Source organism: Amia ocellicauda, chromosome 18, assembly GCF_036373705.1.
Source record: "Amia ocellicauda isolate fAmiCal2 chromosome 18, fAmiCal2.hap1, whole genome shotgun sequence".
Taxonomy (NCBI): Eukaryota; Metazoa; Chordata; class Actinopteri; order Amiiformes; family Amiidae; genus Amia; species Amia ocellicauda.
In genome coordinates this window covers 20,252,250-20,278,695 of record NC_089867.1, presented here as the reverse complement: position 1 = coordinate 20,278,695, position 26,446 = coordinate 20,252,250, and the positions used below count along the sequence as shown (strand labels likewise).

Here is a 26,446-nt window from a genome sequence, read left to right as displayed (position 1 = left end):
CTACCTTCACAGGGAAGACATTAAATACTTTTAGCTCAATTATAACTGGATGCATTTTCCCACATAGTACAGACCATTTCAATCATAAAGAAGATTTTGTAAACCACTTTTTATGAAATGAATGCTAAATTAAAAGGGATTTTGAGGCATATTGACATGGTAAAATAATAAGACATAGCTTTTGTATTCAACCATCATCTAATTATTCATGTCCATTAAGAATTGTGTATTCTTGAATTGTGGCAAAAAACATGTGGTACTGAAAAGTTAGAAATAATGATGTACAGGTTACTTGTTATGAGTACTTACTTTATTAAACTGCTGCGTTTTCATCCAAAATTGATTGTCTCTTGAACAAGATCTGTGATTTGAAACAAAAGGTTAATTACAATATTTTAATTAGTTGCATATTAGAACAAAAGTGCTTTCTACAATTAATCTACAATTTCAAAAAAATGAACATGCATTTAAAGGGAATGTAGTATACTCTGCATCATAAATGAAGAATAACATTGTCTATGTAGTCTGTAGACAGTGGAGTCATTTTGAAAAGGTATCCATGTGAAAAACTGTGTCAGAAATACAAACATACCACAGTGTCAAGTCGGTTTTAGATTTCCCAGAAGTATTTGTTAATTTGATGCATTTCATAAAAATAACAATAGTTAAATCTATAAAACTATGCCAACATAAAAATTAAAGCAAAGTATTTAAGAAAGCTAAAATGTGTGTGTTTATTTAATTCAATTAATTTGAAGTTTGAAAATGCAAATAAACGTTTTCAAATAACGTTTTCTAGCTGAAAACAAGAACAGACATGGGGATTATGATTGAAAGCACTAACTGAATACATTATTAACTTACAGGCAGAGCTCTATTGAGCCATAAACAAATACTTCTTACATATCCTGGAAACCATATTAATGACTTTAAAAACACTTTGGTGACCACAAAGTTTTGAATTACTATGCGATTGATGAATAGTTATTTCAAATTCATTTAATTTATATAGAGATTAAGTCCTGTAAATGTAATCCTGCTTTTCTATTTGATCATCTGTCAGTTTTCTGAAAGCTGGAAGTTTATCGGCTCTGGAAGTCACATTGCTTCTGTGCACAGTTTATACCAAGTGGCAATCAATCAAATCAATAGCTTTCACTAAGTATACTGTTACTTTATACTCTTAAAGGTTCCGCTGTAAATCTCACTCACACACCAACAGAATAATCGCATTTCACCATCATTATGAAGGCTAGTAACCCAGGATAATCAAAGGGACCTGCACTGGTCCTCCACCCACACACTCAACACTCCCGCTCAGAGGAGTGGAGTCTGTTTCCCACGATGGGACAGTTTACGTCTCTGTAAGGACTACTGAGGACAGAGGGGCTTCTACACAGAGCCACAGTGCTGCGTCTCTCACTCACCGCACTGCAGACACACACCAGTGCCCCCCGACACTCAAAGTCACTGTGTAAGGTTGTAAACCTTTTAATAAACCACTGTTATCTTTCTGAACCAGAAAACTCTTCCCTGACAGGACTGCACTTAATTTGGCCACAGTCACAAAATCCTGACTCACCTTTCCATTTGTACAATAAAGTACATAAAACATTGAAGAGACACAAGCATGGAGGTATAATAATGAATATTCTCCTTCGCTCATTTGGCCTCTTCTGACAAACAACATCTCCTGTCGAGTTCCCATCCCTTATCTTCTCTTCATCCCGTAATGCACAACTTAAAGGAAAAAAACAAAAAACACATTTGTTTATGCATAGATTTCTTATTATAACACATTATTACCAATAATCAATGGCCACATATATCAATGCTCTCTTCAGTAAAACTTGTGAATCACAGGGGTGAAGTGCTTGGGAATCTAATATCAAAGGATAAATGATTCAGAGATAAATGACAGATGTACAGTGATAAAACATACAATAGGAGTCAAGTAGGTTTGTCCTGTAATAATAAAATGGAAAAATAAAATACATTGGAAAAGTATGCATGTCGTAACAATCATTGACGAAGGAAAAGAGACAAGTATGCCTCAAGCATGACGATACAATGAGGAAAAGATAAAAAGCCTCACTCTGTCCATGGTGTGCAGCCTCTGCCATGTGTTGAGAATGTGCCAAGCGGACAGTCTTCACACTCTGTGTCTGATGTATCGGTGCCTGCAGACACAAAACATTTTGCATTCAATCACCACAAATCCTTATAAAAGGTATACAACATTTCCCTTTCGACCAACAGAAACAGACTCTTTACATTATTTATACTCTGGTCACTGTAAAGCATCAACTGTGGGAGTCTCAAAACCAGCTCACATTATTGCTACAGAACAATCACCCTATACGACCGAAGTTGTGTAGACAAGGCAGGACAGAGGCCTACAATATGAAGGGAGACCACAGTGCTAGAAACCATGACTTCACATCTTGTCTGCAATTATTAGCACACAAATCTCGGATTTAGGACTTGTCTTAACTATATATTTTCTTTTGCACTTATGTAATTCTGGACTTGTAATTTGTACTGTTTTGATCAGTAATTGCACTTTTATAATGCTCATATGTTTTGTAAGTCAGCCTTTATAAGGGTGTCTGCCAAGTAATAAATAACAGAAATGAACAAATACAATCCATATTGAGTCTCTCATTCTTAGGCCGTAACACACACAAAGACAGAGAAAATCGCCAACGGAAAGGAAATACAGTTGTGGACTCTAACTGTACCTTGATTTATAGTTCTCTGTCCTGGTTGACACTTAGTATGTTTCTGAGCTGAGCCACACCCTCTATCTTGTGCTCTCTCTGTGCAGTAATATCCACTGGAAGCACCGCACACCGTGTTGCTGGTCGTGGTGCATTCGTGAAGAATTCTTAGTCCCAACCCTGAGAGAAAAAGATGGTGCAAGATACACTCACCTAAAGGATTATTAGGAACACCTGTTCAATGGATCCATCATGCCTTGTTACCACTGTGCAGGCTGGTGGTGGTGGTGTAATGGTGTGGGGGATGTTTTCTTGGCACACTTTAGGCCCCTTAGTGCCAACTGGGCATCGTTCAAATGCCACGGCCTACCTGAGCATTGTTTCTGACCATGTCCATCCCTTTATGACCACCATGTACCCATCCTCTGATGGCTACTTCCAGCAGGATAATGCACCATGTCACAAAGGTCGAATCATTTCAAATTGGTTTCTTAAACATGACAATGAGTTCACTGTACTAAACTGGCCCCCACAGTCACCAGATCTCAACCCAATAGAGCATCTTTGGGATGTGGTGGAACGGGAGCTTCGTGCCCTGGATGTGCATCCCACAAATCTCCATCAACTGCAAGATGCTATCCTATCAATATGGGACAACATTTCTAAAGAATGCTTTCAGCACCTTGTTGAATCAATGCCACGTAGAATGAAGGCAGTTCTGAAGGCGAAAGGGGCTCAAACATAGTATTAGTATGGTGTTCCTAATAATCCTTTAGGTGAGTGTATATTAAACACATTTAACCTTGTATTGTAAAGCACTATATATGAATATATTAATTATATTTTGAAACTGTATAGACTATACTGTTTACTATAGAGTATAGACTTAATTTGGGGTTAGTGTGTAAATTAATATATAATAAACAAGAATATTTAATATAAGTGAAATACATATACCGAGAGGACTACTATTAATGCCCCTTGTCTGTGAATAGGTTTACATCACTCTTTTTCATAGATTATAAGCATGTAGGAGTTAGCATCAAGACATCAGACTGCCTTCATTATGAACAGGTAGAAACTCACCTGAATCACACGTTTGACACTGAAAGCAACTGTTGAGCCCATTGGCTTGGTCTGTAAATGCGCCTTTTAAACACGGGATGCATGTTGTACTGGAGTCAGCTGTACAATGATGCTTCACAATTAAACCTGACGAGAAGGTCAATGTTTATGGTAAACACAAGTTCAGTATAATTGATTGCGCCTTCCTAAAACAGCAAGACGGGCAGCAGTGTGGAGTAGTGGTCAGGGCTGGACTCTGCAGCGGAGGGTTATGGGTTTAATCCCAGGTGGGGACATTGCTGTTGTACCCTTGACCCACAGGGGCATCGACCACATCAAACTAGAGGAGCTTTTCCAGATCAGCAGGACACAAGCACCCGGGGACACACATGGAAATTGGGCTTCAAGGCATTCAAGACAGAAAACATGAGACACTTCTTCACACAGAGAGGCGTCACAATCTGAACAAACTCCCCAGAGATGTGGCTGAAGCTGAAAATATGGGAACATTTAAAAACAGACTGGATAGGATCCTTGGATCACCTAATGGACACCAAACGAACACGATGGGGCGAATGGCCTCCTCTCGTTTGTAAACTTTCTTATGTTCTTACATAGATTGCTCCAGTAAAAAAAAAAAACAGCTTTATAAAGGGTACATTTATGTAACAATAATGGTATATATTGCAATAATCGTGAGTCGCTGTGGATTATATCTACCAAGAAATAATTGAACAAATATGTACATCACTAATACAGACAAACGTGATTAGGTTTACAATAAATGCAATTAATATTATACTGTAGCATACAATACCTTTTCTACACATAGGACAGCACTCTTCTCCAATTTTGCATTCTGCAGGCCCACAGGCGTGGTAAGTTGCAAATACATTGACAAGTAAAATGAGCAGAATATTCACCTAGTTTAAAGAACAAACACAAATGAATGTATGTCAGCACGTTTGACACTTTAACTGAGCTGACATAAGTTAGCGTATTTGATGAAAGTTTGGTGTGGCCTATCCGTTTAAAAACATTAAGAAACTTTACTTTTGTGTACTCCTACAAGGAACCATTAGCTACGCATTTCACAAGTATCGAGTCTTTACAAATAACTCCTGGCTTACCATTTTTTTGAATCCAAATCAATACTTTACTTATTGTACAAAAATAAAACTAAATCATCCTCAATGGAATGGAATCCATTATCAAATGCTCTCACAATGGAATTCAATCTGATCATGCTGGGAACACATGAAAATGCATTGAAACACGAATGCAACTTTCTGACTACCGTGCCGACATGGCAGACACACAACATCTTTACATCACAAAAGACCATGACCACAGCGGCTGATGTTTTGTGAAGAGTGTTTATATAGGCTGCACACACATGTATACAGAGAGACTGAATTTGTAATTTCATTTTTAATAAATACTCCAAATCATATTTGATTGGGGGAGAACACCTGAAATAGACTAAATGTTTCAGAACACAACTTACATTTGAATTACAGATGCTAGTTTATGTTCATGTCACGGATGAGTGACCCTATAACTCAGGTAGAGCCAAGAACACAATAAGGAGCTTCAATATTAACTAATTGCCGTCCCTCTGTCACCAGCAATCCAGGGGTCCCTCCACACTCTAGCCCATCATTCACCCAGTCTGGCTTTCTTCACCTCCCTGCTGCTCACTATCTCTGCTCTTTTATGTCAATTGCAAGCTTTAGCTCATTTTTATCCTGCACTCTAATCCCCTTTGAACCAGGCCGAGGTGTGGGCTTAAATCAGGGCTTGGTTGCAATAAACACATTAAATACAATATTCCTACCATCACAAGAAAGTACAATCCCCACCAGAAGAGCTGAAAAATACAAAAAAAAAAATTCAGCCATAATACATACATAACCTAAATTATAACTAAATAATCAATTAACCCTAATTAAGCCCTTAGTCACCCCTGGGGACATTCAAACTCTACACAAAGTCTAGATACAAGGCTGTGTAAAACAAATTAGTCTGTCTTGATAATCATATTTACATGATACACACAATTTACATATTTAAATCAATGTGCAGATGTCAGTAATGTGAGCTAGTAGGAATCATAAGCTTTCCTTAACTATCATGTATACAATGTTAACCAACATATAAACAATCATGTACAGTCACTAAAACAGAGAAATTCAGTACGACTGTTGTCAGAGTTTTTGCTGGGCTGTCTGTTGCGTGTTTGGGTTGACCATCCTCAAGATATTTACTGAAGATACTGTCCACATATCCATCTGGTGTCAGCCCTCCCGTGCTTTCTGCAGGTGCATGGTGGTGAAAGAAGAGTGATCCCGGTGATATTGCCTCAGGCTGTGCTGAAGTATCAAGGCAAAGCAAGAATGATTGAATGTGTCAGTGTGCTGAGGACTTCCATTTACAAAGTGTGGGGAAGAGCACATGTAACCACAGGGTTTTAGGTCTGGCTCACAATGACCCTGTACTGGATGGAGTGGTTATTAATAAAGGATGGATGGCCTGATATTTATTCTTCTCATATGTTGTCTCCTCTGGGTCCTAGATTAATTCAAACATTGCTTCTTATTTCCTTAAGTTGAAGCCAAGGGTCTGTGTACTCTCTGGAACTGATGGGCTGAACCTCCATAGAGGCTTCTTAACCTGCAGATAATCCAGGACTGGCTTTATGATGGGAGGCTTCAATCCTGACATTTAAAATGTCTTTATCTTACATGACTGAGGCATGGATTTTGATTTTGAGCATAGTGCAACAGTTCAACAACATTGTTTTCATATTCAGTGACATTTTATTTCTCTATTTGATTGTCAGACTGTAACAGAATGAAGAGCCCAAATAATCGAGAGAGATGTATTTTCAATCAAGAGGAATTTATTACAAAGGAAGATGTGTTCAAGAGGCAATCTCAAGAACAGTCTTAGAGAAGTTACAAAGTAAAGGCACTTTTATGCAGACCGGACAGGAGAGAAAGATCACAATGCCCACGTCTGTCCCATGATGAGTGGAAGTTCGGAAGACCCATATATAGTTAAAACAAGGGATTAAAATGAGGGCATATGTAATGTTGAATATTAGGGGGGCTTGTTGGATGTATCAAGCCCAGTTTGCTGGTGAAACCTGGTTCTTATCTGACTCTTCTAAGAATCAGGGTTGAACTATAACACAGTGAGACAGTGAGACAGTGACCTTGTTCACACAGACACACAGGGAAAAACATCCAGTTCTTCACAGAATATTTAACTTTAATATTTTATTTGTTCCTGTTCCCTAAACTATTTGCTTATTTTATTAATTTGACTTTTTCATATCAATCGCTCATGTGGAAACCTTATCCATTATAAACCTTGCATTTTTTATATATTAACAATAAATATAGAATTGTTATCCTAAAAATCTAGTAATGGATGTGAAAAATGCACTAAAAAATGATAGCTTTCAAAAACGTACTTACTAGTAGAGAACAATGTTTTGCAGCTGAAAACAAACAATAGCAATGGAGTTTGATATTCAAAGCTCTCACTGAATGTGTAAACTAGTTTACAGACACACACCCCTATTTAGCTATCAACAACGTTATATTTTGTTGAAACAATATCAAACACTTTAAATACATACTTTGCTGAACAGGAATATCATACTGCTTAAAAATAACTGAAATTGTGGAGATGTGTAGTCTAGTATACAATGTTAAAAAAAGGTTTTTGCTTATAAACGTATCACCCTAGAGGTCAGTTTACTACTGGTACACCAGAATGACTGAACTACAATAAAATCCTTATCTTCCTGTACAAACTAGAACTATTTCAGTTCTCTAAGCCCAGAATAAAGGGAAGAGCATTAGAGGTTTTCGCTGACTTCTGTTGGTGCAATTGTGAGATTTACATCAGAAGCTGTTCACAGTTGAAATGGAGTTATATATAAATAAATATACTCTATGAATGCTACTGCGTGGAGTACACAACTTAAACCCAGTGATAATCAAAGTGACTTCCAAAAGCTATAAACATCCAGGTGTCATAATATTAATAAATTAACTAACAAGCATAGCAGGATTATAATTACAGGACTTATTTTCAACATAAGTTAATCAAATATGCCACAAACTGAAAGCTGCATACAGAATGGTCCTGTGGTTAGTACGGAGCACTGTACTAAATTAGTGCAGTCTTAACACCAATGGCAACACTGGCTACTGGTATTAGTCCCCAGCTCTATACTAAAATGTTATCGATTGCAATGAACTCCCTGTGATCATTATTTTTATTATCCATCACCAGTTCAATAAATATTATTCTATGAATGTGTTTATTTAAATTGTATTTTATTTGTAGTAAATACATTATATTGAATCTACCAATAGGGCCTACTTGTGGGTGGGGTGGGGTGAGAGACAAGCTGCAGTTATTGCTTTGTTTTCTCTACAAAATAAATAAAGCAACATCAATTTAACCCTCAATTGATTATTTCTTGTTATTATTTATGAACAACAATTAAGTAATATAACGTTATACGGCTCTGGCTTTCCTGATTTCAATATTCATATGAGCTAGATGTGTGTATGGAGAATACTGTTGTATAAACGCATTATCAAATTAAATCTGAAAAGTTTGTACTGGAATTAGTGTCGGATTAACTACTAGGTGATGAAATTCATGAAAATATCAATATCAATCAATATCAAATGCTTGGATTTAGAGAGGTGGTCTATGAAGGATCTGTAACACCTGCAAATTACATCAATGTATAACAATAGGTCAAGATCATATTTGCAGATGTGTGGGGTCTGCACAACAGCCTCAGGGTGCAGACAGCAGGATGAGAAGAAGTCCATCAGGTCCACAGCCAGAAGCTGCAGCTGAACCTCCAGCTCCATCTTGGCACCAGCTGCGAAACGTCTGCCAGTGGTAGGAATACAGAGACCTCGTAGAGGGAGCTCTCGCCAACTGAATAGTGTCTACTACCGTGTCCGACAGACCCCAGGCAATCAAACACTGCTGCTCAGTCCTCAGGAACATCCACGTGAGTTTTTGGGTCATGACCCCAGGACCCCAGATTATACCCATAGTATAATTCTGTGAGACAGCTGCAAAAGTTCTTAAACAGTGCTACTGGCTGTGGCCTTCTCTCTGGCGGGGGCCCCTCGTCAGCCCTCGGGGTGTGGATGCACCGTCAGCCCTCCGTGGTGGGGTACCTCATCTGCCCTCTGGGATGGGTGGTGCCTCGTCAGCCTTCCCGGGTGGAGGACAAGGTGCCTGATCAGACCCCCAGGGGGCTATTGCTGGAAGACAAAGATAAAATTGTGCTCAGCTGCTGATCATAAAATGCAGGTGATGACAGAATACATTGTACATAGCATGTCCATAGCACACCGATGGCACTATGGGTTACAGTGACTAGAAAATCAGACTAAAAGGAATAGTCATCTTCAGCCTTGATTTAAAGGCTGAGATAGAGGTGGCATCTCTTACATAGGCCGGAAGTTCGTTCTATAGTCTCGGGGTCATATAGCTAAATGCTCTAACACCTGCGGTTTTCTTGTGTATTTTTGGACCACTAAATAACCGGCTTCCTGGGATTTCAATTCCCAACCTGGAGTGTTATTGAAATGATAAAATGGACATTTGGCCCCGTCTGACAAACATCTTCTCTTCATCAAAAAATGATAAAATTATCTTGTAAGTATGGAGGGGCCAGTCCCTTTAGTGCTTTAAATAATAAGAGAACTTTTAAATATATCCTGCAGCGCACAGGGAGCCAGTGAACAGAAGCGAATACTGGAGTGATGTGTTCATGTTTTTTGTTTTAGTTAAGATCCTTGCAGCAGCATTTTGAACTTAACTGTAGTGCAACTAACTGTCTTAATTTAGCAATGTTTCTAAGATGGAGGAAGGAAGATCAACACATTCTGAGTGGATAAAAGGATGGGTTATGGTCGCAGATGACACCCAGGTTCAGCGCTATCTCCTTAGGGGTAAAATTGAAGCTATCATTACTCAGTTTAGTCAGTGAATGATGAACATTTAGATTTCTGTCCCCTAAAATGAGGACTTGTCATATCAGAGATATGCATAAGGACATTTCTTATCCAAGTTATAATCTCAGACAGAAAGCTGATTTGTGATTGTATGGCTATATTACTGTTCGGATTCACTGACCAATATAATTGTGTATTGTCGGCGTAACTGTGAAAGTTAACATTAAATCGTCAAATAATATAGTAATGTTTAAGTGAATTAGGGTCAGCATGAGATTGATTAAGAAGTGCTTCAATTACAGTCGTTTTAAAGGATTCAAGAACAGATCCTGAGGATACAACAGAGTAGTACATTTATTAGTAGCAGGAGGGTCTAGGATGTAATAAGTCATCGGTCAGAAATCGTCTGGTTTTGGGGTGATATTAAGTTATGGATCTCTATCCCACGGGTAATAACTAGATCAAGTGCGTCACTGTGATGATGTGTGGGTCCTGACCTGGGGGGCATTTAACAGATGTTGCTGGTGACACAATCTTTATATTTCTAACTATGAAGTCTTCAATAAAGAGCACCTTGTCGGCATACCTGCTGCTGGGGGGTTCAAATCGGATTGCGGTCCGAATGGGATACTGGAGCTCTAGCTTTGGATATCATGATTCTAGAGCCTGTTTTGACCGAGACGCTGGGATCTTCATGCTGTGGTTATAGAGCCACCGGTGTGGGCTTCTCACTAGGTACAGTAGGGCCAGGAGAATTTATTCAATCCAAATCTGGGTTTGTACAGTCTTTCATCTTTCTGAGAGTAAGTACGTGCTCCTCCAGTAAGCGTACTGCACCCGCCAACTCTTTATTAGTTAGGCATCTTGTGCAAGTAAAGTTTATCATTATGGTCATCGGATCTTTAAAATATTTTTATTGTACGTTCCTTTGTCATAGGATAGAATAAATATCAGCTCTGTTTTAAAACAAAAACAACTGGTCTTGGTCAAATAAAGTACACAGAGGAAACCATATTTGATATTATTTTTTTTCCAAAAAGTCATCTAATTTACCCGTTCAATTATAATCTATTATTTGTAGAACCAAATCAAATAACTTATTATATACAAAAGCTAAAAAGACTGACCTGTGAATATTGTAATCACTGCTTTCACCTTTCATCGATTCCTGTATAGGCCTCTTCCGTTTCTGACAAAATAAAGTGAGATTTATTATTTTATACATACACACATATATAAATGTATCTATACCTATATATTCATACATACATACAGTGAGGGAAAAAAGTATTTGATCCCCTGCTGATTTTGTACGTTTGCCCACTGACAAAGAAATGATCAGTCTATAATTTTAATGGTAGGTGTATTTTAACAGTGAGAGACAGAATAACAACAAAAAAAATCCAGAAAAACACATTTAAAAAAAGTTATAAATTGATTTGCATGTTAATGAGGGAAATAAGTATTTGATCCCCTATCAATCAGCAAGATTTCTGGCTCCAAGGTGTCTTTTATACAGGTAACGAGCTGAGATTAGGAGCACTCTCTTAAAGGGAGTGCCCCTAATCTCAGCTCGTTACCTGTATAAAAGACACCTGTCCACAGAAGCAATCAATCAATCAGATTCCAAACTCTCCACCATGGCCAAAACCAAAGAGCTGTCCAAGGATGTCAGGGACAAGATTGTAGACCTACACAAGGCTGGAATGGGCTACAAGACCATCACCAAGCAGCTTGGTGAGAAGGTGACAACAGTTAGTGCGATTATTCGCAAATGGAAGAAACACAAAATAACTGTCAGTCTCCCTCGGTCTGGGGCTCCATGCAAGATCTCACCTCGTGGAGTTTCAATGATCATGAGAACGGTGAGGAATCAGCCCAGAACTACACGGGAGGATCTTGTTCATGATCTCAAGGCAGCTGGGACCATAGTCACCAAGAAAACAATTGGTAACACACTACGCCATGAAGGACTGAAATATCTGCAGCACCCGCAAGGTCCCCCTGCTCAAGAAAGCACATGTACAGGCCCGTCTGAAGTTTGCCAGTGAACATCTGAATGATTCAGAGGAGAACTGGGTGAAAGTGTTGTGGTCAGATGAGACCAAAATCGAGCTCTTTGGCATCAACTCAACTCGCCGTGTTTGGAGGATGAGGAATGACCCCAAGAACACCATCCCCACCGTCAAACATGGAGGTGGAAACATTATGCTTTGGGGGTGTTTTTCTGCTAAGGGAACAGGACAACTGCACCGCATCAAAGGGACGATGGACGGGGCCATGTACCATCAAATCTTGGGTGAGAACCTCCTTCCCTCAGCCAGGGCATTGAAAATGGGTCGTGGATGGGTATTCCAGCATGACGATGACCCAAAACACACAGCCAAGGCAACAAAGGAGTGGCTCAAGAAGAAGCACATTAAGGTCCTGGAGTGGCCTAGCCAGTCTCCAGACCTTAATCCCATAGAAAATCTGTGGAGGGAGCTGAAGGTTCGAGTTGCCAAACGTCAGCCTCGAAACATTAATGACTTGGAGAGGATCTGCAAAGAGGAGTGGGACAAAATCCCTCCTGAGATGTGTGCAAACCTGGTGGCCAACTACAAGAAACGTCTGACCTCTGTGATTGCCAACAAGGGCATTGCCACCAAGTACTAAGTCGAAGGGGTCAAATACTTATTTCCCTCATTAACATGCAAATCAATGTATAACTTTTTTGAAATGCGTTTTTCTGGATTTTTTTGTTGTTATTCTGTCTCTCACTGTTAAAATACACCGACCATTAAAATTATAGACTGATAATTTCTTTGTCAGTGGGCAAACGTACAGAATCAGCAGGGGATCAAATACTTTTTTCCCCTCACTGTACATAAACAAAATACACCCCACTCCAAAACGTTAGGGATATTAGAATTTTTTTTTGGAAACGTTGGCAAACATACAAACATCTTATTTCCTAACATTGCTGGTTTCAATAATGAGAAACAATTCTACATATAAAACATGTGCATAAAAAATTATAAATTTAATTTACATTACAATAAAACCATTTCATGGTTGTACCAAAGATCAAATCTCCCTTTCACTTTCCTATGCAGTGCATGGAAGGTCAACAGTCATGTGAATTCAAGTCAAGTCATGTAGAAGGACTATAGATTTGTCTTTGAAAGCAAAGTCAATTTATTTTGAAAACTTTGTCATGTTCAAATTATAGTATTGGGCTCATAAAACACATTAATTTAGCAGAGAAGATCATAACAAAGTACCAACCTGAACAGCAGGTCTTGAATCTGAAAATAAATACAAAGTATAATATACTGAACTGTGATTGTAATCTTAACAGAGGCAGGCCACAACAAAGACATCTACAGAAATACTATTTAACTTTGGAGACCATACAAATAGGTACTGCAATTAACATTGATTGTACAAATATGGATATGTATACTTATAAGGAAATATATCCTATACATGGAATCCTGCTTGACATTTTGATCAAATGGTACAGTTGTGAATCCTGGAAGTCTAGACTGTAGCTTCAGCAAGTTACCTTGATTACCACTGGGTAGTGTACAGTATATTGTTTTAATCATATAATACCCCGCTCCAGTTGTGAATCTCACCCTTGCACCAACATAAATAGTTGAAAACCACTAATGCTCTTCCCTTGATACAGAGCTGTTCATTTCACCATCATTATGAAGGCTAGTAACCCAGAATAATCAAAGGGACCTGCACTGGTCCTCCACCCACACACTCAACACTCCCGCTCAGAGGAGTGGAGTCTGTTTCCCACGATGGGACAGTTTACATCTCTGTAAGGACTACTGAGGACAGAGGGGCTTCTACACAGAGCCACAGTGCTGCGTCTCTCACTCACCGCACTGCAGACACACAACAGTGCCCCCCGACCCTCAAAGTCACTGTGTAAGGTTGTAAACCTTTTAATAAACCACTGTTATCTTTCTGAAACAGAAAACTCTTCCCTGACAGGACTGCACTTAATTTGGCCACAGTCACAAAATCCTGACTCACCTTTCCATTTGTACAATAAAGTACATAAAACATTGAAGAGACACAAGCATGGAGGTATAATAATGAATATTCTCCTTCGCTCATTTGGCCTCTTCTGACAAACAACATCTCCTGTCGAGTTCCCATCCCTTATCTTCTCTTCATCCCGTAATGCACAACTTAAAGGAAAAAAACAAAAAACACATTTGTTTATGCATAGATTTCTTATTATAACACATTATTACCAATAATCAATGGACACATATATCAATGCTCTCTTCAGTAAAACTTGTGAATCACAGGGGTGAAGTGCTTGGGAATCTAATATCAAAGGATACATTATTGAGAGATAAATGACAGATGTACAGTGATAAAACATACAATAGGAGTCAAGTAGGTTTGTCCTGTAATAATAAAATGGAAAAATAAAATACATTGGAAAAGTATGCATGTCGTAACAATCATTGACGAAGGAAAAGAGACAAGTATGCCTCAAGCATGACGATACAATGAGGAAAAGATAAAAAGCCTCACTCTGTCCATGGTGTGCAGTCTCTGCCATGTGTTGAGAATGTGCCAAGCGGACAGTCTTCACACTCTGTGTCTGATGTATCGGTGCCTGCAAATCCAAAACATTAAACACTCAGTCAAAACCCAACATCATCTTGTGAAAGGTATATAATGTTTCCTTTTTGACAGAGAAAATATATTTTACTTCTTTCTAACACTACTGTAAACTCTGGTCTATAAAAGATGGAAAGGCAATACAGTTGTGGACTCTAACTGTACCTTGATTTATAGTTCTCTGTCCTGGTTGACACTTAGTATGTTTCTGAGCTGAGCCACACCCTCTATCTTGTGCTCTCTCTGTGCAGTAATATCCACTGGAAGCACCGCACACCGTGTTGCTGGTCGTGGTGCATTCGTGAAGAATTCTTAGTCCCAACCCTGAGAGAAAAAGTGTAAAATTCAGATTCTCCATTTGCAAACATACAATATATATAACTATAACTAGTCAAGTTTATTTTTTCTTAAAACACTTATTTTATATATCTTTAAATTAATAATATTTCCATATTTTAAGCATTAAGTTACTGATGTTGGGATTAATGTGTAATAAACCTTTGAATATACGTATACTGGTAGGATTCATTTCAATGTCACTTGTTTGTAAATAGGTTTAAAACATATTTATTTTTCATGAATCAAAAGCAGTATGATGTTACAAGTTATATTCAATTAAAAAAATTGCCTTCATTATGAACAGGCAGAAACTCACCTGAATCACAGGTTTGACACTGAAAGCAACTGTTGAGCCCATTGGCTTGGTCTGTAAATGTGCCTTTTAAACACGGGATGCATGTTGTACTGGAGTCAGCTGTACAATGACGCTTCACAATTAAACCTGACAAGACAAACAGTTGAAAGTACATAGAAGTTCAGTATAATGTATGGCGTCTTCATTTAATAGCAAGATATAATTCAACCAAATGTATATATCATTCAATATGACATTCTTAATAGTGACAATAAAACAAAGGTGATTATACATTGTTTACAATCAATGTCATTAATATTATACCTTTTCCACACATGGGACAGCACTCTCCTCCTACTGTGTATTCTGCGGGCCCACAGGCCTGGTACATTGCAAACGGGTTGCAAATTAAAATCAGCACAATATTCACCTAGTTTAAAGAACAAACACAAATAAATACAAAATAATGATCACAATAATACATGTCAAGTCCCCGCACCCGCAATCCCGTTATTTCAGGCTGTTTCTCTTATTACGAAGGCATTCAACGGCAAGCTTTTACATGGGCTGCTATTGCTGCCTTCACCTTACAAGTCCACCCTTACTGACAGTAGTTTTCAAACATGTCACAGTATTTACAGAAATGGTGTCCTTAGCAAAACCAGATGGTCGTGATCCAAACCTGCACACACGATTGTCATTTTACACTCGACAGCCGGGTGAAGTGTGTATGCATGTATGTATGTATGCATGTATGTATGTATGTATGTATGTATGTATGTAACTCAATATGGCTGTCTGTCTAGACTGCGCCAAACACTCTTCCTTTCGTTTTAGTTTTAGTTTTGAATAGGTATAAACGTTTTGGAAGTTTAACTGCGTCGACATAAATTAACGTAATTCATTATCGTGTTAATTTTGGTCGGTTTATTACAAAAAATGATTGAGAAGGAAAACAAATACGACTAAACTACATTAATCTATTGTTTTCGACTCCAGTTTTTGGACCTCTGATGAGGAACCATTTTGTATTTAATTAACATCGAGTCCGTCTCAATCAGTTTCTTTTCCATTATTACGAATAACTCATCGCTTACCAATGTTTCGGAATCCATAGCATTTTGAAATGTGTTACATGTATAAAAAGTGAATTACATAACCCATCTAAAGGAATATTTCCATTTTCTACAGAGCTGCAATCAAATGCGTCATCAAGGGTAGTTGAAACACTTACGTCGAGATATCAAAATAATAACAAAAATGAAAATACAATTCTTAAACATTTTATAAAATACATTTAAAATATTAGTGGACTACTACACTGTTTATTAATTTATGTATTCATTTAATCGTTAGGTTATTGTTAAACTTCCGGGTGTTAGTTCGTATCCGCATACATTCCTACGCCTGCGCAGAATCGCACACTTGCCTTGCGGGGCGGCAGTGCTCCGGTGGCATCTTTAGTGCTGTGCCAGGTCCTTAGGGAGCGAGTGAAGGATCCTAATCGCGCTGTTTGTCCCTTCACTGTTCCCTTCGATGGACTGTACAAAAGATCACACTTATGCGGAAGTGTTTTAGTCAGTAATTCTTTGCGTTAAATGCGGAGAGAAGTCAATTGGGAGAATATGGCAGCGGCGGGTGCATATTAATGTAATGCCAGCTAGAGAGTTGTAGATATTGTTAAATTATTATGTATTATCATGTCCTTGATACATAATGTAAAGTAATGTTTCCGAAATAATGGTTTCCGAAGCTATAATGATCGCTACATCACATCGTAGCGCCTAAAGTAGAAAATCTGTTTGTACACACGCGTCACACAAAACGTGTTCACGTGTCAGAAAGAAAACATTTTCAAATAGTGAATTCTCACAAATATATATATATATATATATATATATATATATATATATATATATATATATATATATATATATATATATATAGCTGCCACCATGTCACATGGAGAGGTAATAATTGTCACTTCACAGCTGACTATCTGGAACTGTTGTAAGTCCTGTAGCCTGAAATCAACAAACCTAGCAGCAGTCCAAACTGTGATGTATTATATGGTGACTGTGGTACAAACACTACTGTTGCAGTAAAGCTAGTAGCAAGCAACACAATGTTCTGTTGAGGTCCAAAATGGTCCGCATCGCTGAAGTCTGGGTCCTGTTGAAGGCACTGTCATATGCTATTTAGCCTTCTTCTGTAACAATTACTATAAGTTCGACTGGCAAAATAACAAAAATGTCTTAAAAACAGGCAAGTTCAGTATATGAAGACTGTGGAACAGGACAGAAGTAAAGATTGCATTTATGTCAGTATACACAAATATACAATATATATTTTAACCATATAATAGTCTATACAACATTAACCATTTTAAACCATAATAAATTTAGCCTAAAAACAGCCTGAAATAAAAAAAACTATACAGAATGACAGTGTACAGTATTGATGGCTCTTCACTACACTGAGGTTTAGTAGTTATGAGAAAAGTCATAGCATTAGAGACTTGAAGTGTCATGAAGAGTTTTTGTTTAATAATGCAAGTTCATTGACCTTTAGTTAAAAATACTGATTCACACATTTCAGATAAAGTACTTTTGTTGGCTGAAGACTCTGTATTCATTGCAGAGGTTATGTCTTTGCAGCAGCCATCTGGATTTTATGTTATTTTGCTAATTGAAACGGAGCATGGATAGCTAGACTATCAAAACAAAGTGCTGACACAACTTAAATTTTAAGATAGACTGAGGGTGAGGAGACTACATTTTATCTTATTTGTTATGCAACGGACTAACTTGTATTAAACTAGTCTAACTGTGAAATTATAATAATAAAAATAAGCATTCAAATCCAAAATTCGTGTGAGTTTTCTTTTTGTCTTACTCCATTCCTGTCCAGAAGATCATCCAAAACATCTGGATTTTAATCTGATAAAAGAGAAAAAATATATGCATCCAACTGACTGTTCATATAAACATACATAGGTTATATTACATAAAATACTCAAAGCACACGGGGTATATTTGCAATTAATGCTTCTAAAATATTTTTCTGTGCTTATTCAGCTTTAATAAAGGGTTTGTTTATATAATATTGTTTTAATATATAAACTTGATTTTTACACTCTTCTGAGAATCAAGCCCATTTCATAGTCTTCAACGTTGATGCATTTCAGATATTGTCATTGTTGGACAGCTATTTATTTTAACATTGTGCTTCATTATTAAATATACTTTCAAGCCACAGATGCGAAAACACATTACATTAATACATTGCTTGATTAATTACCATATGTAATATGCAATTAAGAATATCAATACTTTAATAACATAGTATACAGTACAAATACAAATTCACTGATCAAATCATACCTTTCATACAGGGCAGCTTTTAAAATCTGTATAGGACAGATACTGCTATTCCTCCTGCTAGAATCACTGTGATGCCAACTATCAGACCAATAGATGGAGGTTTCTCTTCATACTCGGCATCAGATGGAGCGGTTCCACTCTTCTTTGTTATTTGCCCCAATAATTCACAACTTTAAAATAAGAGGCTGATATAGAAAATGCATAAAACTGCATACAAAAATATAATAATAATAATAATAATAATAATAATAATATCATATCATATACTACATGAATCTTTTCACACACACATACAACTCATACAAGTAATATTCTTCTCGCCCTCAATAAAAAAGCAAGAGTAAAAGGAAACCTATTGTGTGTGACATTGCCATAAAATAATTTGGCAGGGCAGTGCCAATCTGAAAATGTGTTGGCAGGGCAGTGTTCACACACTGTGTACCTCAAATATGATCCTTCATAGTTAAAAACAAAACAAAAAAAGCATTCCATTAACATAAAACACACACACAGCGAATCTCAAACCCTGGTCTCCCGCACCACAGTGCAGTGAACCTTCCACATCACTATGAACAGTTAAAAAATTGCAGTTCTTCAGATTCAGAAAATCACACTGCTTGAGAAAAAAACATAACACTGACAGTTAAAGATGAACAGAGATTTACTTAATCAGAGTTTGGAGATCATTAAAATTACACTTGACATGTCATGTATTAAATGTATTTGAATTTTAAATTCAATAAAATCAATAAACTGCAGTTAAAAGCATTATTCTGTTTTTTATGTATAGTTTATATGTTAATCATGTTAATGATAATCATTAAAGTACAGAAATATATTCTATATATCTGAAATTCATAATTGCATATCAGTTTTGGAATATAGAAAAACAATCTGAAGTAAAATATGGGTTTCAACTGGTTCCAGTAGGCAGTGGCCAATTTGACAGAACTTTCAACCTAGTTCATAATTCATATTTTTAGGTACAATCCAGTCATCCAGGAGAGTTATTCCTCTGAGAGGTGCCATGTCCAGTCCTGTATCACTCAGCATCCTTGCTAAAGACAGCCCTGCAGCTTCCCAAATCTGTCTCAGCAGGTCAGTTTGTGGCGACTCTCTCCTGAAGTCTTGAAGCTCCTCAGAGCTCAGGGGCAGACTCTCTTCTGCATTTATGGTGGTGGACACTCATCCTAGGAGTGCGACAAGGAAGGGAGTACCTCTCCCTCATCTTCAGGAAGCTTGGGCTCTGCTCTCCAGGGCTCTGGACAGGGGCTCATCCCTCTTGGGCACTGGACACTCAGGTTCTTCACTCCTGGGCTCTGGGGCCAGGAACACCTGGGCCCTCTATGGCTCTGTATCTTGGCACAGCCCGAGGGTCGAGGTCAGAACTGCTACTCATAGGAACCAAATCCACCCTCACCAATATCAGTAACACTTACTCATTTATCATTTCTCAAGTTCAGAATAACAAATATTGAATGTTCAGATACTCATCAGTTTTCCTAATAGGTTGGCCATCCTAGTCAGGAGCTTGTTTAAGGATGCAGGCAGGGACTCAAGGAGTGTGTTCGCACAGAGAGGAATGATGGTCTGGTGATGCCAGGTCCCTGTGACCTTTCAAATATCAATCCGAAAGATGATTGTGCAGTTAAGGAGGCTCAGTCACTTAGATATTCCACTGATTGTCTTACTTCCAGCTGTGGGACATGGTCTGGGCCCTTGTGGTATGTTACTCATTAGTGGATCTCACATTGGGATAGATACATCGGCTGATGATTCGCAGCTCCTCAGGTAGCTGTCAGGGGATGTACGACCTCATGTCGTCTTTGATGGTGAGCTGTGTTGGGGGGCGGGCTGGTGCAGGTTCCATCTCCTGAATGACTCTCTATCAAGAAAGTGGACTTTAGAGACAACACAGCACATCTTTGATGCATTTTATGGCCTGACAGAACTGACCAGACTCTGAAGGCTCGGGATCTTCAGAGGGAGGAGAGTTAAAGAATCACCACTTTACATCAATTCTTATTGATTAAACCAACACAATATGCTGGTCGCTACAGTTTATTTTAACAGTGGAACTGGCAATTTGTGCTCTACACCACTTCAGCTTATAAAATACATTATAAAATATAATGTGATCAAGCCTTTTGTTTTCACCAACATATTCAGGTCTTTGAGAGTTAATAGATATATCCCTTAAAACAACTGACCACCTCTGGAAAACCAAGCCCATAATGTTGTGCTAAGGCAATTCATTTCTTTTGAAAGGCTGCTTTCTGAAAGTATACTTATTCGTTGGTAATATGCTCCAGGTTAAGTAGAGACTTACAATTATTCATTATTAACTTTATAAATGTCCTGTCCCAATCCCTCTGTACAAAAAGCATGCCTGTGAATGTGCAAGAGTCACTACACTGCTATAACAACTGCAGAACACAAACATTGTGTAAATATTACAATCTATAACACACAGTGTTTGCTTTAATGGGACAATACAGAGAGTATTTCCATTGTAAAGCATATGTAAAGCATTTGTCTTTCAATGAGCAGCAAATTATGGATTAAATATCAACACATGAAAAGCATCTTATTGTTTGTCAGAATAAAGTTAATGGTCTCTCACCTGTGGACATTAAGGCAACACATGTCGGTGTTTCCTGTTCAAAACATTTTAAACAAAGTTAATATATTTATTAATTAAATTTCTCTATATCATCTTGTCTCTAATCTGGAATGTGTTAAATTTACTCCACGTCTTGCAGTGGGAGTTATTTGTGTTAATTTGTTTTTCTAATATGGTCTGAGTTGTTATAATATTGGCATTATGAAAACAGATCGTTTTGTGCTGTGTATCGTGGGTTTTCTGTACTTCTGTATATTGTATACCTGCTTTAATGTTTCTTCAGAGCTACAATATTTCATGCAGATAAATTAATTCTCACAAGTCTGATCTAACATTCATCCAGATGTAAAACAATACAAGTTATTTTAGGTTTAATAATATTGGCAGTTCATGTAGATGGTTTTGAGCACAGTGCAGTGCTGATTGAATATTGTATCCAGCTGTTTAACACTTTATGTTCTAATTACATCATCTATTTCTTCTTCATACAGAGTTAAATAAGTAACACAAATAAATACCTGGGTATTTTTCATTTCACCTGAAAATCAGAAATAAATATTTTTAACAATTAAAAAACACAGGTTTCTGTAGTGCTGATGTAGATAGGTGTCCAGTTTCAAATGACAACCTGAATAAACCTTTTTTTCATATGTATGTTTTCAAATAGTTCAGATATTGACAGTAGGTTTCAAATATTTCAAATATTGACAGCTATTTATTTAACATTGTGCTTCATTAGTAAATATACTTCCATGTCAAAGATCTGAAAACATAAATGCATAAAACTAAATGCTTGGGCCGTATAATATATGAATACAATATTGAATTACTCCTGTAATATGTAATTAAGAATATAAATAATTTTAAGAACATAAATACAACATTAGCAATACAATCTTACTTTTCATACAGGGCAGCATTTTCTTTTTGTATAGGAATGCCACTATTCCTGCTATTACTAGAAGAACCACTAGCGGCACTGAGGTGCCAGTTATCAGAGCAGTATGGTCAGGTTTCTCTTCACACTCAGCGTCAGATGAAGGGCTTCCACGTCTCCTTGTTTTTCGCCCAAGTAATTCACAGCTTTAAAATAAGAGCAAGGTATACATCAAATAAAAAAAATCATAAAATTATAAACAACATACAACTTCATTAATCTTTTCACACACACACATACAAATGTCTCATGTCATATTTTTCTGAACTTCAATAAAAAAGGAGGAAAAGGAAACATACTCTGTGTGGCGTTGACATGAATTAAAAAAGCCGTCTGAAAATGTGTTGGTGGGGCAGCCCTCACACAATGTGTCAGTAGAATATGATCCTTCATAGTAAGTAAAGTAAAACAAAAAAATCCATTAACATACACAAAACAGGCATAACATATGTTTCATAAGATTAGATTTCCAGCAGGATTTGGAGGAATTTTCCTTAATAAGACAACATTCTTCAACATGAACAGATCTGTTCTCAGACAGACACTATACAGTGCACTATTGTACTGTCTGAATGTGCTAGTGAACATGAACATAATGCGCATCTTACCCTTCTGTTTGATAAACTGTCCAGGGTTACAGGTGCTGTGTTTCTGACACAGTTTACAACCGTCTTTATTTGGCTCCTCACAGTAATGTCCCTTCATACAAGTACACACTGCGTCTGAGGAGGACGTACAGCGCCTCAGAGTCTCTACACCCAGTCCTGTGGGACAATTGAAAATGCTTGTGATTAGTAAATATTATTACTGTACATTACTATTATATCTTAATCACACAGTGTATCACTGCAGGAGGAGGCAGTCTGCAATGGGGTTTTCAGCACTGCAGCTAAGAGACCACACAGCAGCAACAGTCCACAGTAAAGGGGTGAAAGGTGATGATGATTCATGGAGCCCTGAGAGGAAGAGGGCCCTAGAGAGGGCCCCTGCACGTCATATCAGTGGGGCCCATGCAGGTTCTTTCATGGGGCCCAGAAATCCTGGTTACGCCCCTGCAAGGTAGTAATCAACACACAAGCACCCTCTCTGAGTTCATTAACAGCTGTGTGCACATCTCACTGCAGGACAGGATACTGACATTGCACTACCACACATGGGTGGGTGGAGTTCTTTCAGGATCCATCAGGACAACATCTCTTCACACACTGTAGTAGTATACTCACCTGCATCACAGATACTGCATGGACGGCATTTATCTAATCCATTAGGCTGATCTGTGAAGGTCTCATCAACACACGGTATACAGGAGGTGCTGGAGTAGTCTGTACAGTGCCGATAAACCCGATTTCCTAGTGAAGAGAAGTACGTGACCAGTCCAGTCAGAACAAAACACTGCACTGACAGGACAACAAATACTGTACAGCATGACTGACATGGAAGGAACAGGCCACCAAGATAGACTGAAGCTTAGAAAGACAAGCATCTGTAAGCCATCAATCAGTCATCGAGAAATTACTTTATAAAATGGCAACTGTGATCAATTAAGATCAGTAACTAAGATTCACAGGTCGGTCACAGCTGTGATTTGGTCTAGGCCTCAGACAGTTCACTTACAGAGAGCTCCAATAATGGAAATTGAAGAGCCTGCTGCCCACTACAACCAAGGTAGAACCACACTCACGACATTGACAGATTTCAAAATAACAGAATACGTTTCAATAGCTTAATACAGGGGTGTCCAAACTTTTCTGTCATAGGGCCAGATGTGAAAGTTTGAGTATTTTCTGGGGCAACTACAAATCAAAGCAAATAATTACTTATTATACAATCACTTGAATATAATGTGTATACATATTTTTTTCTTAGAAACCCTGCTCACAGATACAATATCATTGTTCACTGTATCTGAGGTGGAGTGAACTGGTTGGTGATTGCAAAGTGTATCATTGCACAGCATGTCTTTTAGTAATTGTAATTGTTGGAAAAGTTACCTGGATAACGTTTTCACTTTAACCAAAATGCCTTGTGGCTGTTCCCACAACAGAGACGAGATGGAATAAATTAATTCATACATATGTGCTAATATTAGGCTGCATAAACCTACCTTACATCATCATCATCATAAAAATAGCAATAATAATTATATTTCTTCAATAATCTAGCATCTGTATGCAGGACATTATTTCCTTATGTATTTTTAATAATCATATTCAAATTAAAGATTATGTCATGCAGTACAATCAGGAAATATTTTTATTATTATTGAAAAACTGCATGTTTTTCCCTGTGAGTCTGTGTGAACAAGGTCACTGTCTCACTGTCTTAATCTCATGGTTTTAGTCTCATGGTACTGTGCTATGTGCTATAGATACATAGATGAACAGAGTCTGATAAGAACCATTTTTATAAATTATAAATAGGCCGCAACTGGCCCGAGAGCCGTAGTTTTGACACCCTTTGCTTAATATATACATTTAATAGTCTTCACGCTTATTATTATTATTATTATTATTATTATTATTATTATTATTATTATTATTTAAATTGAACAAGACCCCTAATTCTTTACTCAGCCTCCGCTCCATTCCCCACACAGGCCTGGCTTCCTCCTATTTACCTGGGGGGCACATAGGACAGCACTCTCCGTTTATATTGTATTCTGCACGGCCACACCCACTGCACAGCCTACATAGAAAGAGCAGGAACAGTATTGCCTTTACCTGAAAACGGATAAAATGTCAATTATTAAATCACAGTGTTGTCTGTTTGTATATTCCTTCCAAATTCATAAATTATAAGATGACCCGGATGCAAAATATAATATAATATAAATAAATACTCTTCCAGTACTACAGATACCCATGCTATAAGTTATATTTAAGTAAAACAGTGTGTGGAATGAATAAAAATGTGAAGTGCATAACTGTAGAAGTAGTTAATGTAATGTTTTCAATGTATATACTTCATATAATGTCTGAATTAATAATTATTCTGTATGTTCAGTCTACACAAAACCCTATTCATACTATTCTTCTTACGTTCATATTTCCTTCATACTTACTAAATTAGATTTACTAAAAATCCCCAAACAAAATAATGAATAATATTACAATTAATTAAAAATAGCTAACAGTATTAAATGTAACTATTAAAAGCAATGACTTTACTTACAGTCCAATGTGTGGTTTTAATGTCCAGTGACATTGTACAGGGGTCTTCTCTTCATGATCTGAGGAACTCATAGCACACAGAGGGGGCAGTAGAGGTCTGGTGGAAATCACAAAACATCCATTATTACAGACAAGTCTCCAACACAACAAGGGATATTTACCTTTTTCCCCCCACATGTATAAAAACATTAACACTTTGGACTTTGAACTGCCACTCTGTTCATTTCTATGGAGAGGCAGTCAGATGTTCACTAACCTTGTACTGCCTCAGTTCAGTCAACTGCTGACTTTAGTTTTCTATAAACTGAATCCAAGTTTAAATTAAACTGAAAATATATCAATTATAAATGGATAACGTTTAATTATCAATATTAAATAAACTTAATACATTAAATAACAACATTGTTTTAAGTGCAGGGTGAAATTCCATACAATACTGCTGCTCAAAAAAAACAAAATGCTGCTAATTTCATCAGAATTATTGTATTTCTTAGCAGATGCCCTAATCCAAGGCAATTTACTCTATATCACGTTATTATTACATACAATTAACCATTTTTAAAACCATTTTGGACCAAACCAAACTGGAGCAATCTAGGTACCTTGCTCAAGGGTAAAACAGCATTATATCCCCCCAGCACTGAACCCACAACCCTCCACTCCAGCATACAGAGCCCTAACCACTACTCCACACTGCTGCCCAATCTTCATAATCATAAACTTCACTTGTACAGAAAACATCACAAGACAAGCTGCTGACTGAAAACAGCTGATATTAATAGAGAAGCAAAGCTTTCACTGTCTTTTAACTCAAGACCATTTTCTCCAGTTTGTTCCTCTCTATATTTGTGCACATATCCCCACAATGGTAAATGACACAAACATCATCCATACATCAAATTAATCCTCATAATATGGGTCTTCAGAAAAACTACTTTACATCATCAGACTCAGTTTGTATTTTAAAGATAACAAAAATCACCAACAAATCAAAACAAATACGTTTTCCAAAAAAGTGACATTTATTAGTTGAACTTGTTGTTGTTTCACAGTAATAATTTATAGCTGATCAGATCTCCAATAGTTTCTGTATTTTCACACTGCGATTCTGTATTTGTGCTGACATTGTGACCTCAAATGAACTGATTCATTTGGAAAGTGAAAGTGAAATAGTATTTGTTTTTTGGAAATCCCCTCTTAAACTATTGAGAAGAAATCCCCAATAAATATGAGGATACTAGCCTATATCAAAATTATACTATAAAATAATTTGT

At 37.3% G+C, this 26,446-nt stretch overlaps 3 protein-coding genes across 7 annotated transcripts in view; all 3 read right to left on the bottom strand.

Annotated features, from left to right (window-relative positions):
• Positions 1 to 1,250: 1,250 nt before the first annotated feature.
• LOC136714128 (tumor necrosis factor receptor superfamily member 14-like) lies at positions 1,251 to 8,689 on the bottom strand. The gene is made up of 4 exons (XM_066691440.1): positions 8,626 to 8,689; positions 2,742 to 2,900; positions 2,096 to 2,180; positions 1,251 to 1,740 (listed from the first exon to the last, which is right to left on the bottom strand). Exons 1-4 carry the CDS (start codon positions 8,687 to 8,689, stop codon positions 1,506 to 1,508), a joined length of 543 nt encoding a protein of 180 aa, XP_066547537.1. The 3' UTR covers positions 1,251 to 1,505.
• LOC136713420 (tumor necrosis factor receptor superfamily member 14) lies at positions 6,670 to 16,430 on the bottom strand. 3 transcript variants are annotated; one of them, XM_066690487.1, is made up of 9 exons: positions 16,294 to 16,430; positions 15,384 to 15,489; positions 15,081 to 15,206; positions 14,591 to 14,749; positions 14,336 to 14,420; positions 13,823 to 13,980; positions 13,058 to 13,077; positions 10,918 to 10,979; positions 6,670 to 9,094 (listed from the first exon to the last, which is right to left on the bottom strand). In XM_066690487.1, the coding sequence occupies exons 2-9, from the start codon at positions 15,448 to 15,450 to the stop codon at positions 9,073 to 9,075; spliced, it is 699 nt and encodes a 232-aa protein (XP_066546584.1). In that variant the 5' UTR covers positions 15,451 to 15,489; positions 16,294 to 16,430; the 3' UTR covers positions 6,670 to 9,072. The 3 variants fall into 3 exon arrangements, with proteins under 3 accessions (XP_066546584.1, XP_066546583.1, XP_066546585.1); XM_066690486.1 differs by having other exon boundaries at positions 16,157 to 16,294; XM_066690488.1 differs by lacking the exon at positions 16,294 to 16,430 and adding an exon at positions 15,742 to 16,077.
• A 1,945-nt stretch (positions 16,431 to 18,375) lies between these two features.
• The window catches only part of LOC136714055 (tumor necrosis factor receptor superfamily member 14), a 42,548-nt gene continuing 34,477 nt past the window's right edge, over positions 18,376 to 26,446 (bottom strand). Inside the window, exons 1-10 of one of the 3 annotated variants that reach the window (XM_066691364.1) lie at positions 25,775 to 25,869; positions 25,174 to 25,269; positions 24,620 to 24,722; positions 23,226 to 23,351; positions 22,611 to 22,766; positions 22,302 to 22,389; positions 21,967 to 22,148; positions 21,584 to 21,603; positions 21,066 to 21,099; positions 18,376 to 20,327 (exon numbers count right to left, since the gene is read on the bottom strand). In XM_066691364.1, coding sequence (XP_066547461.1) covers positions 20,230 to 20,327; positions 21,066 to 21,099; positions 21,584 to 21,603; positions 21,967 to 22,148; positions 22,302 to 22,389; positions 22,611 to 22,766; positions 23,226 to 23,351; positions 24,620 to 24,722; positions 25,174 to 25,206 — 840 coding nt within the window. In that variant the 5' untranslated portion in view covers positions 25,207 to 25,269; positions 25,775 to 25,869 and the 3' untranslated portion in view covers positions 18,376 to 20,229. Of the gene's footprint in view, positions 20,328 to 21,065; positions 21,100 to 21,583; positions 21,604 to 21,966; positions 22,149 to 22,301; positions 22,390 to 22,610; positions 22,767 to 23,225; positions 23,352 to 24,619; positions 24,723 to 25,173; positions 25,270 to 25,774; positions 25,870 to 26,446 lie in introns of those variants that run through there. The other 2 variants (XM_066691363.1, XM_066691365.1) reach the window with 2 other exon arrangements.

What these genes read in the sequence shown, in the direction of transcription:
- LOC136714128 (XM_066691440.1), bottom strand. Translation starts at nt 8,689, where the DNA reads ATGGAGCTGGAGGTTCAGCTGCAGCTTCTGGCTGTGGACCTGATGGAC. An exon ending in ACAGAGAACTATAAATCAAG is followed by an intron (nt 2,181 to 2,741) that starts GTACAGTTAGAG and finishes TTGTGTCTGCAG; the next exon opens with GCACCGATACATCAGACACA. An exon ending in GGCTGCACACCATGGACAGA is followed by an intron (nt 1,741 to 2,095) that starts GTGAGGCTTTTT and finishes TTTTCCTTTAAG; the next exon opens with TTGTGCATTACGGGATGAAG.
- LOC136713420 (XM_066690486.1), bottom strand. An exon ending in TTTATTGTACAAATGGAAAG is followed by an intron (nt 13,078 to 13,822) that starts GTGAGTCAGGAT and finishes ATTTATTTTCAG; the next exon opens with ATTCAAGACCTGCTGTTCAG. An exon ending in ATTCAAGACCTGCTGTTCAG is followed by an intron (nt 10,980 to 13,057) that starts GTTGGTACTTTG and finishes TTATTTTGTCAG; the next exon opens with AAACGGAAGAGGCCTATACA.